The sequence below is a fragment of the Rutidosis leptorrhynchoides genome, chromosome 1, assembly GCF_046630445.1.
Source record: "Rutidosis leptorrhynchoides isolate AG116_Rl617_1_P2 chromosome 1, CSIRO_AGI_Rlap_v1, whole genome shotgun sequence".
NCBI classification, from domain to species: Eukaryota; Viridiplantae; Streptophyta; class Magnoliopsida; order Asterales; family Asteraceae; genus Rutidosis; species Rutidosis leptorrhynchoides.
Window position 1 is genome coordinate 621368462 of NC_092333.1, and position 12778 is coordinate 621381239.

General features: G+C 32.3%; 1 protein-coding gene across 1 annotated transcript; it reads left to right on the plus strand.

The window, feature by feature from the left end:
• The first annotated feature begins 1476 nt into the window (after positions 1–1476).
• LOC139848521 (uncharacterized) lies at positions 1477–2364 on the plus strand. Its single transcript, XM_071838251.1, has one exon. It carries the CDS (start codon positions 1477–1479, stop codon positions 2362–2364), a length of 888 nt encoding a protein of 295 aa, XP_071694352.1.
• The last annotated feature ends 10414 nt before the right edge of the window (positions 2365–12778 follow it).

The following is a 12778-nucleotide window of genomic DNA, read 5'->3' on the forward strand; positions in this document are numbered from 1 at the left end:
GTTTCTTACAATAACATATGATATGGTTCAGCATTCAGGACTAAATCATTAAGAGTCGGGACACTTGTATAACCATTAGAGGGAGGACCTTTCTCTACTCTTGTGAGTGTTTCACTAGGGGTGGAGAAATGATTTCTCTCTATTCTAGGATAGATGAAGGATTGTCTACGTCTCACCTCCCCATACCTCACACATATGAAATTGAGTATGTTGTTGTTGTACACTTGTATAACCATTAAGCAATAAAATTTTCTATAATATTCTCATCAAATCATATCAAGAACACTATTATATTGAAGATTTTATTTATTTAAAAGGTTAATAAAGTAATTTTACTTAATTCGTATTGTTCATTCAGAGTAATTATCAAACTGATTATCGTCACTCAAATTCAGAACCTTTGAATTATTCAGATTCCGAATTCAGAACCTTTGAATCATTCAGATTATGAATCATTCAACATTTAGTCATTCAATTTTATCAAACGCACACTAAGAAAAGAAGTAAGAAGATGAATAATACGAGTATAAAAGAAGAAGGAAATAAGAAGGGAAAAAAAAAGAATTTGGCACGTATTTGATCAAAAAAATTTCAAAATGGGGTGACATTCTTAACTAGTGACATGCGGATAACACGTGCTCATGGCTCTATTTAGACTGACATCGATTAGAATTTTCGTCATTCTTAATTCTTAACTAGTTTACACTAAAAATATTTAACTAGTTTATATTTATAACCCGTAAATTCGTGGGGTTATAATATAAAAATTGTTATAATGACATTATGCATAAAGTGAACTGTATGAAATTTGTTAATTACTCTGTAGCTAATAGTGTATATGTTGTAGTCCTTTATAACGTATGCTTCTTTATGGTAGTTGACTTATCTGTTTTATACGACGACCAATATTTTTCTTAAAAGTTAACTTTTAAGAGGTAAAAAATTGTAGTTATACACTTTTACATATAGCTTTATATTTGTACTTAGGATGTGCTTAGCTGTATAAAGAAATTAGAAGTCTTCAACATATAGATATAAGTAACCTTGAAATCAATCATTCACTCCGGCATAATAGTTGGAACCATTTCGACAATCATGTAAATGTCAAGGCAAAGAAGCAATTTCATCAAACAAGATGTTACCGAATTTCATTACCTTGTGCAAATATATCTGTTACGTATAAAACAATTACAATATAATGATTTCAAGGTCCCGATCGACTGTCTCCATCTCGCAACTTTTTCTTTCTTAATTGTCAAATTCCTGAGTTAACCAAACTAATAATTTAACCATTTTGAGTAGGGAAACAACACATAAACTCATCATCAAAATATCATTTTTAAGTAAAAAATGCAAATGAAATAAAACTTTGAGATGATATTGAAAATGGGTATAGTACGAGGATAGAATAATATATGGCAAAAGCATTACACTATGTGGCAATGGATCATACATCAGTAGTAAAACTTGCATTTGATGATCCAATTTTGTCCTACAGCCATAAATAAAAAATCACAAAGAGTACAATTACAATCTCTCTTACTTGAAAAAATTATTTATTTGAGAATTTATGAAGAGGCGTTATCGCTCGCTAATGCATATAATCCAACGCACGTACTCGATGTTATTGATTTTTTAGAAGAAGAAGATGAAGCCGAAGGTGAAGTCGTATCGATACCTAGAGCTCCTAGAAGACATTTTCCAAGAGATCGAGAAGGAAAAGCTAGGCAACTATTCAACGATTATTTTTCCGACAACCCTACTTTCCCACTCGATAGGTTCCGACGACGCTTTCGTATGAGCAGATCTTTGTTTATCCGTATATGTCGAGGTATAATCAATTTTAATCTAGAACCTATACCCGATTATATTAATTATTTTAAACAAAGACGTGATGCAACCGGTTTATTTGGTTTTAACGTTTTTCAAAAATGTATGTCCGCTATAAGACAATTAGCGTACGGTATTGCACCCGATGCGTTTGATGAATACTTACACATGGGTGAATCAACTTCTTATTTATGTTTGGAAAACTTTTGCAAGAGTGTTTTACACTTATATTCGGCCGAGTATATGAGACGGCCAAACGCGCATGATGTGCAATGTTTAATTTCTAAACATGAAGAAATACATGATTTTTCTGGTATGTTAGGGAGCATCGATTGTCCAGTTGAGTGGAAAGGGCAATTTACACGAGGTGATCATGGTTACCCAACAATCATGTTGGAGGCAATTGCCTCATATGATACATGGATTTGGCATCCGTTTTTTGGGCCGGCTGGTTCAAACAACGACATAAACGTTCTAAATCAATCAGATTTATTTAATGAATTACTAAGAGATATGTCACCTCCATGTAACTAACTACACTGTTAATGGATTGCATTTTAAAAGAGGTTATTATTTGGCGGATGTGATTTATCCGGAATGGTCTACTCTTGTTAAATCTTTCAAAAATACCGGTGATCCAAAAGCAAAAAAATTTAAAAGATTTCAAGAGTCTGCAAGAAAAGATATCGAACGAGCTTTTGGTATACTTCAAGGTCGATTCACTATTATTAAAAACCCGGCACGACAATTTTATATAAGCAAAATTCAACTTATTATGTACACTTGTGTGTTGTTACATAATATGATAACCGAAGACAATGGTCGTGTATTTTGTGATCTCGAAGAAGATTATCCGCCGACGCGTCGTCCTCGACATTTAGACTTCCATGAACGCGTTGCACTACATATGCGACTGGATAAAGAACTAAGGGATAAAGGCAGTCATCATTTTTCTTCGAGATAATCATATTGAACACATTTAGAATCTTCCACCAAACCACCGTATACGCTATGATCCAAGTTCAGGACCATCAAGCATTCCCGAACATGTGACTGATCCACAACTAGATGAAGATGACGAGGTCGAAGAAGAGTATGAAGACGAAGACTAGTTTATAATTATTGTATTTTTTTTTCATGTACTTTAGTTTAATGTTTAATGTAATGTAGTGTTGAACTTTAATGCAATGTTTATTTTTTTTAACAACACTTATATTCATATAAAAAAAATGTTTGAATTTGATTTTATTTTTAAATTTTAAAATATAAATAAATATAAATAAGAATAATAGTAATAATAAATAAGAATAATAAAAAAAATTAATATTGGAAGTGGGGTCAATGTGGTGGGTGTGCTAGATGTTAGAGAATGTGGTTGGAAATGTGGTTGAAAGAAACTGCTGAGGTGGCGCTGATGTGGCATCAATGTGTAACGCCCCAGGTAAAACGTTCCCCGTAGCATGATATCGTCCGCTTTGCAGAGATAGGGACGTACCCTTGTCTCCCTCGTAGGTTGCTCACGGATTTTTCTTGGCGACCAAACATGACGAGCACTTTCCCAGGAGGTCACCCATCCTGGTAGTGCTCTTGCCTGAGCACGCTTAACTGCAGAGTTCTCATGGGATATGCTGTGCTTGTGGTCCCAAAACGCGTCATGCTAGGAAAGGTCTCCACACCCTTATAAGGCATGTTTCGTTCCCCTCTCCAACCGATGTGGGACGGATGTAACACGGATGTTACAATCCTCCCCCCTAATGGGACACAGCGTCCTCGCTGTGCACGTTTGGTCCGGGGCCTGGCTCTGATACCATCTGTAGCGACAGATGGGGTAGAAACCCACCCAGTGCCTTTCCAGCTAACCGCTTGGTGACCACTGAGTGTACCTCAGACACTGATTTTACGGCCCGCATTTCTGCCAAACTGCCAACCCTCAAATTCCAAGGGATCGCAAGGGGTAAGAGCCAATGCTTCGTCACAGGTAACACTGTGAGAACCCCCTCTACGATTAACCCGCCAAAAAGCATAGTCCGTATGAGTGCCCGGCCTGACAGCCGGCGCGCGTGACTACCTTTACGGCTAAGGTTAAACCAGCTCTGATACCACATGTCATAACCCGTCCTTAACCATAAGAACGTGTTAGATAACGTATGATTTCATTGCGAGGTATTGACCTCTATATGCGACATTTTTAAAAGAACAACTGCATATATTTTACATTACAAACCATAATTCTTATTTTGATACAAGCTTTAGACAACGAGAAACTACAATTCATAGAAGAACCAGTCGAAATCATGGACCGTGAGGTTAAACGGCTTAAGCAGAGCAACATACCAATCGTCAAGGTTCGTTGGAATGCTCGAAGGGGTCCCGAGTTTACTTGGGAACGAGAGGATCAGATGAAACAAAAGTATCCACACTTGTTTCTCGATGACGCAAAATAGGTACAATTTTAAAATTTCGGGACGAAATTTATTTAACGGGTAGGTACTGTAATGACCCGCACTTTTTCGATCGTTCTATACTTATAAGATTAATATTTACATAAATTAAACCTTACCAACATGATAAGCAATCCAAATTGTTGAGACTTATGTTTTTGAAATGAGTTTTACACAACGTTTGACCGTCTAGTTTGACCGATGATATCACGAACTATATAACATATGATAATTATACGTTTGTGTATATATATGTATATATACATATTTAACATGATCTAAGGATGTTTTAATATCTCATTTTGTATTAATAACAATAAGTTATAAGTATATTTTGAAACTACTAACTTAAGTTTTCAAAACGATAACCATACGTAACGTTATTTGACATAAATACTTATAACATATAATGTTTATACATATATCGTATATGTAATGTATTTAATCACTTTTAAAGACTTAAATACATAAAACAATATAAGTATATTCACAAAAGATAGCTATATTTGAATTCTCATTCCATTTTTCACAAGATTTTCTATACGTATATCTAGAGTATATGTACTCGTATCATACCTAGCTTCTATACGTATTTACTATTGGTATATACACATCAAATCACCACCAACCAGCCCTTGTTCATGCCTTATGTATAAGGTAACTCTCTTGTTCATGCCTTATGTATAAGGTAACTACTTTTGATGTTTAGTATGACTAATTACATAAAAATACAACATGAAATTTTGTCCATGTTTTTCCATTAATCATGTTTTTATGGCCTTAAATACATCTTCCATTTTCAAATTTTATTACCTCATTTCTTTAACCAAAAACACACTCTTAAGAAACTCCATAACCATTCAGCTAGTATCCATGAAGATCTAGCCATAAAAACATCACTTAAACACCATAAGAAAAACCTTACAAAAACACTTCAAGAATCCTTTCAAGAACACAAGTTTACTTCCAATCTTTCATCCAACTCCATCACTCTTTTGGTTCTAGAATTTTACTAATCTTTTACAGCAATCTTGTCCAAGTAACTTGAGGTAGTAACCTTGTTCATAATTTTATTCGATTCATATTTATATAGCTATCTTATTTTATGGTATACAATTTTAACAACAAGAACATAGTTTGAATGATTTCAAACTTGTTTCCAAAACTACTACTCGAGCGCGAAGTTCGTTGACTTCTTCTACTAACCCTGGCCGGTTATTAGTGTGAGATGGAGGTTGGATATCTTCTCTAGTTCCGTTAATGGTAGCCTCAAGACGAAAAATTCTTGCAACGAGGGTATAAACAGTATTGCGAACAGGTTCGCCGGTGAGCGGGTTGAGTACTCCGACATTAGGTGGTAGATTCGGCTCATGATATGGAATACCTTCTTCATTTCTCCATAGAGTAAGTATTTCGCGAACCCATCCCCACTTTCTAAAGAAATCTCGGTAGTTAATCGGTTGATGCGCTCCCGTCCCACTATCTTCGGAGTCAGATGAACTTTGTCGATTCGTGGAGGCCATCGTACGCGATCACAGAAAGATTTTTGGTATGAAAAGCTTAGTGAACCCATCAATCCCAGCTATATTCGATCCAATCTAATTCACTCAAGAACTCAACACCACACTCATCTCATTCGGCACACCAACATCGAACCACCACCTTGTTTTCCCATAAACCCGTCACCTAACCATAGTGATTCATATCCACCTTGAGACCACCCAAAATCACCGAGGACCTTCACCTTTGGTAACCATATCCATCAAGATTATCATAACCACCACCTACATCACCTTCCAATCGTCATCACTCAACCACCATAAACTCACCAACTCTATCACCACCTCTATCACTCTCTCTTATACCATAGGTCACCACCTTCACCCTACATCACAAACCCACTTTGATCAAAACTATTACCATCGACTCGAATTTTTTGAAGCATACAACCATTGAACACCATAATGAATCTATTTCCAACACACATATTATCATCCTTCTCGTTGCTGTAGAGTATCCGAAAGCCACCATTCCTAATCATTGCTGCCGTTGTATTTTTTTTTTCTTTTATTTCGAATGAGATCATCAAACTCACAATAGCCACTAACCTTCTCATACCCCTTCTCTTTCTCTCATTATATTTTGATTACACCAGTCATCACCATCCATTCAAGAATCACCACCGAAACTGTCCAAACACCACCACCACTACTGTTATTACTTGTATCCGTTTCTGTCGAGAAGAAACCTACAACCTGTTACTTGAACTGCAAATTTTCGATGCTATTATTGGTGTACTTCTGCTCGATCATCACAAACCCAAACGACACCACTTTTGAACACAACCATAAACGCCTCCACGAAAACTTGCTGCATCTTGTTACCGTTCCTGTTGAGAATCAAAACACAAATTTTGTTAAGATAAGTGATTGAGTTGAAGATATTAATCGTGAACGAATGAGGGTGATTTTATGTGACTAGCGACATAAAAATATGTTGGTAATAATTAAAGAACGTATGAAAATGTTGAACTAAACCCTACTTGATGAACTAATAATGGAAACCAGCTGTATATTGTCGGCCATCATTTTATTTAAGCCATAGAATACCGAAATCTTTAATTAAGGCAAAATGGGCTGTCTATGATGTATGATTGGGCCGAGGTTCCATTTAGGATTGTGATTAGGCTTGCTAATTGAAGAAGGAAAGATAGAAACAGAAATAAAGACGAAATAAAAGATATTGGGGTATAATATAATTCGGAAATGTAGGAATGGCTAAGTGGGTGGAGTCTTTGTTGGGTTTCGAGAGGTCTCAAGTTCGAGACTAGTTGTGGGCGCTTATTTTTTAAAAACCCAATCCTTTAGAGGTAGAATTCAGTTTATTATCATTATTATTATTATTATCATTATTATTATTATTATTATCATTAAAATTATCATCACTATTACTATCAATATTACTACTAATATTATTATCATTATAAGTATTATTATTTTTAGAATCATAATTATTATCATTATTAAGTATTAATATTATTATTATAAAATAATACAACCTTTTATTTATTATTAATAATATTATTTTATCAAATGATTTTTAGTTACATAACATTATAGTTAAAACATATAACATATCTATATTAACATTTTATAATAAATACTAATTATCTAGTTAAAATATATAAAATAGAAATATTTAAATTACTTATTTATAAAATATACAATTTAACAAAAATATTACTAATTACTAATAATATGTAAATTTAGTTGTTTGATTACGATACCACATGTAACAACCCGTCCTTATCCATCTGAACGAAATCATCAACATCTGGTTCCATTACGTTGATCGACTCCAAGTAAGGTCCTTAACATGAGCTTATGCACAGCAGAAGACTTAATTCGTACCTGAGAATAACATGCTTTAAAATGTCAACATAAAGTTGGTGAGATATATAGGTTTGATACTAGCAGCGTTATAACTATGGACCACAAGATCTCATATGTAAACATTTAATTAAAAATATTCTAAGTGGTTGAGCACTTGGTAACCATACTTAACATTTAATCACGTCGCATATTCCCTTTATTATGAAATCTTACTACACCGTACCAAGTGTAGTCACGAAACGAAGTACTGTGCAACCGTTGAATACTGGTCGTCCAGTCCGGTTGGGGTTGTCAGGCCCGATAGATCTATCAACAGGATTCGCGTTTACAATACCCATGTAAATTGTAGTTACCAAGCTACAGGGAAATATGCAAGTGGTACAACTCAACGTAGAATATATATTTTCGTCACTTGTGTACATAACGTAAATCATTTATAAAAACAGCGCATGTATTCTCAGCCCAAAAATATTTAGAGTTCAAAAAGGGACTATATACTCACCATACTGTATTTTGTAGTAAAAATACATATAACACCATTGATCAAGTATAAGGTTGGCCTCGGATTCACGAACCTATATTATTTGTATATTTATTAATACATATTCGTAATCAAACAAATATTATATTTTATTAATGATATAGTTGTTTTATTAATAATTTATATGTTTATTTAGTAAATTGATAAAATATATTCATATGTTTTTAAATAAAAAATATTATTATTGGTCAGAATAATGATATAATTATGTTATACATTAAATATATATTAATTTATATATATATATATATATATAATGTTATATGTTAAAATCTTATAATAATAATAATTTTAAATAAAAATACTTATAATAATATTAGTGGTAAAAATAATAATAATATTAAAATTAATGATGATAATAATAATAATAATACTTATGATAATAATAGTCATTTTAATGATAATATTATGTAGTTACATTATTATAGTAATACTAATAATTAACATAATAATAATAATAATAATAATAATAATAATAATAATAATAATAATAATAATAATAATAATAATAATAATAATAATAACTTTTGTATTAACAATTACCTTCAAAAGCTTTTCTAAAAAAATATCCCAATCGGGACTCGAACCCACGACCTCCCGCTTACAATCTAACACCCTCAACCAATGCTCCGTTTGTGTTTTTCTGTTTATAATCAAAACTAGTTTATATCTAAGGCGATATATGCGGTTACCCTCTTTCTCCTTTACCCAGTCGATCCAAATCATACACAACACCCAACAATCTGTCAGTTTAATTTAGGCTTATTTATGTAACTGAAACACCTTAAAACTTTCGATTTATAACTAACAGACACCAGAAACAATTATATATGTCAACCAAAATTTCTGTATAAGGTTCGTTTGAACCTCAAGAACCCGTTTTGCGTTTTTTTAAAATCCGGACACTTTTAGATGCTACACACAACATGAAAAAGGCATCAAATTGTTTATAGAAATTTATGATATCAGTAATTTGACTTAAATCAAAACAAGTATTGCGAATTTAATTGAAGAACTTTAAGTTAACTTCTTAAATCAAAACTTTGACCTTGCAATTAACAATCGATAGAAAGAATTGGTTCTTGAAACTTTACAGAAATATTTATTAAAGGATTTCTAACAATACCTCATTAACATATTTTGAAAATCGAATCGAATTCAGGGTTTTGATTGAAGTGAACGTGAACAGGGGACGGGGTCTGTTTTTAATCCCAGTTCCTGTTTTAAATTCGACATGGGATTACTTGGAATTGATAACTGACAAAGATAATGAATGAATTGAATATCTTTTTATAAAGAGAAAATCACGGGTTAGCAGTAGAATCAAAGAAGAAAACAAAATAGATAAAAAAAAAAATGATTCGCGTGGCTTATATATATTCGTATCTGTTTCTTTTTTTTTATATAATCCACTGTATCTATTTTATGTATAATCTATTTTATTAATTAAGTATATTAATAAATATTATATAAACAAAAGTCATAAATACTAATAATAAAAACAACTAAAATAATAATTAATATTTACAAATAATATTATTAATGATATTAATAATGAATAAAAATATTTAGATGATGAGTTTAATGATAATAATAATAATAATAATTTATAAAATTTTATAACAATAATATTATAATATAACAATGTTATCTATTAATTATAATGATACTAATAATATTAGCAATAATATTATGATAATAATTTATATATATCAAATTCGTATCTTTATATTATTATTAGTATTAATACTAAAAGTAACAACAATACAATTTTATTTGTAATTACATTTAATATATTAACCTTATATTTTGTTAAATATATAATACTTATCTTACACAATAACACAATTAAATAATTAACATTCATATATTTATATGTATATATTAATTACGTACAAATGCCACCTATCTTACACAATTGTTCGTGAATCATCGGGCATGGTCAAAGGGTAACTGATTAACCTGAATATAGATTTCAGACTTTCTAGACTCAACAATAAAGATTTTGCTTATCATGTCGGAAATATATAGAGTTTAAGGTTTAGATTTGGTCTGAAATTTCCGGGTCGTTACAGTACCCACCCGTTAAAGAAATTTCGTCCCCGAAATTTGATAGAGGTTGTCATAAATAACAATAGGAATGTTTTCATGACGATTATGAGGTGATAATGGAGTTTTATCATTATTGAGAGATATAGATAAAACGATTCGATCATGTGAAGCGTACAAGTGAAGTTATCACAAAAGAGCGAAATGTGTAAATAAATATATTCGTTTCAACCGATGACGTAGTTACTGTTGATTTCCGGGATTTAAGGGATTTAAAGAAAATCTTACGTAATAAGATTTGGTTCTTCGGCGATTTAGAAAATCAAAATCTTCTTTAATTAATGCAATAATCTGTTCCTGATTTCTCTGTCGGATATATTGCTATAAATCCACCCCCTTCGTTTTCCTTATTCTCCACACCTTTTATTCTTTCTTCCTCTACTCATTCTTAATATGTTCCATCCAATCCTGATTCTTATTATACTTCTAACCTTCATATCTTTCATTCTTCTTTTTCATTTGCCGCCAGAAGAATCTATTTACTTTTATGATTTTCTTGGAATTATAATGTTTCTTATTCTCCCGTGTCTTTACGTCGCAATACGTATTGATATACACGGTTTGTAGTTTCTGGGTGATTATTGGGTTTTATATCTTCCCTTATACTTCGATGTCCTTGCTTTTGTTTTCTATAATCATTATCATCCACAGTTAATACTCTCTTCCATTTACTGCGATTTATACTCCAATTTCTATTTCGGAGCTTCATTCTTTTTCTTTTCCTCCTTTTCAACTAAGCATCTTTTGTAATGGTCCGGAATTCGTAGGTATGAAATTCGAAATGAATATAGTTAATGTCCTAAGAGAGAATTGGTAATGGCACGATTTTTGATTTGTCAAATTACCAGAATATCCTGGAAAAGACCGAATCATCAAGAGAATATTTTCTTGATATGTTTAGAGATTGGATAGATTGTAAGAGCCGTGTAACATGGCACCTGATGATGGTACTGTGAATCATCACATTCCATTAGAAACGCAACATGACTTACTGTAATATAATGAAGTTGATCAAGTTTCATTATATTATACTAATTCACGCATCAGTTCCCAACATTGCTTCAAAACATTCATATTTTAAACTTGAAGATTTCAGAATCTAGAAACTAACACAGTTTCTTTTATGTTGTAACGCAGATATTACGGGGAGATAGATGATTGCAGATAGGAATAGTTGTGAAAATATCTTTAGAAATATGGAGAATATGTATAGCGGAAAATATGAAGATATCTTATAATATCTAAGATAAGATGATGATGAATAATATCATCTGAAAAAGTTTAGAATAAGGAGTAGGGTTCATACTGACGGTTTCAACAGACACTGAATCATTTGCATTATTTGAAGGCAGGTTCATTCCTTGTATTTGTTCTTTGTTTCCTTCACGGTTAGCTCAATCCATTTTTCAGCACTAAATTTTCTATCGAGCGTTCCTAACATTCCCTTCTTTATCATCAAACTTTTGGCCATTTAGGCCATCTAAAATTTTACTGTTTCCTCTGCATTTAATGCAGTCATATCTGAATCGTCGATTATCAATCCGAGGTGTTTTTGGGCGAATTGTGTTTTTAGATGATTAAATGCTGATGATAAAATGGCGGAGTATGAAAGGTTCCCCGGTAACGATGAGGAAAACCAATCCTATATATCAAAGTTATAATAAGACTTTTTCGAATGAAAGGTCGAAGTTGTTCTGCTGAAGCTGTGACAAAATTGGCTACTTTGAAAAGGAATCGTAAGGTTGTTTTTGCTAATAAATGCTAAAGAATTCGTCGCGGTACGTGTTAAACTATGACTTTGGGTTCAAGAGTTTTTCATGTGTATAGATCTTTTCTTCTGTAGATGAAGTGCGGTCGATTCAACTTCTCGATTGAGGTATTTTCAAGAATCCTGATAGGTTTGTACGCGGATTGTAAACGTCGAGATACAAATGAGGTTTAGGATGAAATCAAGTGGCAAACTTGAAGTTTTAGTTTCATATGTTATAATCAATATTTTAATTCATTTTAATTGTCCAAAGTTAGCAGTCCAATAGTCCAGTTGTCCACTAGTCCAATATATTCATATATAATTTAATATATAATATTCGAATTAATTAATACGTATCGTGACCCGTGTACCGGTCTCAGTATTGATCACAACTCAAACCATATATATATTCTGAAATCAACCTCAACCCTGTATAGCCAACTCCAACATTCACATATAGAGTGTCTATGGTTGTTCCGAAATATATATATAGATGGGTCGATATGATAGGTCGAAACCTTGTATACGTGTCCCGTTATTTAAAGTGCGTAAAATAAATAACAGAACTTAAATGACAATAAATTAAATTGCGATAAAATGTAATACAGAATTAACAGTTAGCTGGGAACAGTTAACTAGGAACAGTTAGCGTGGATTCCTAACAGAATTTCTCATAATTAATTTGTTTGTTTCTAACCACATGTCATAACCCGTC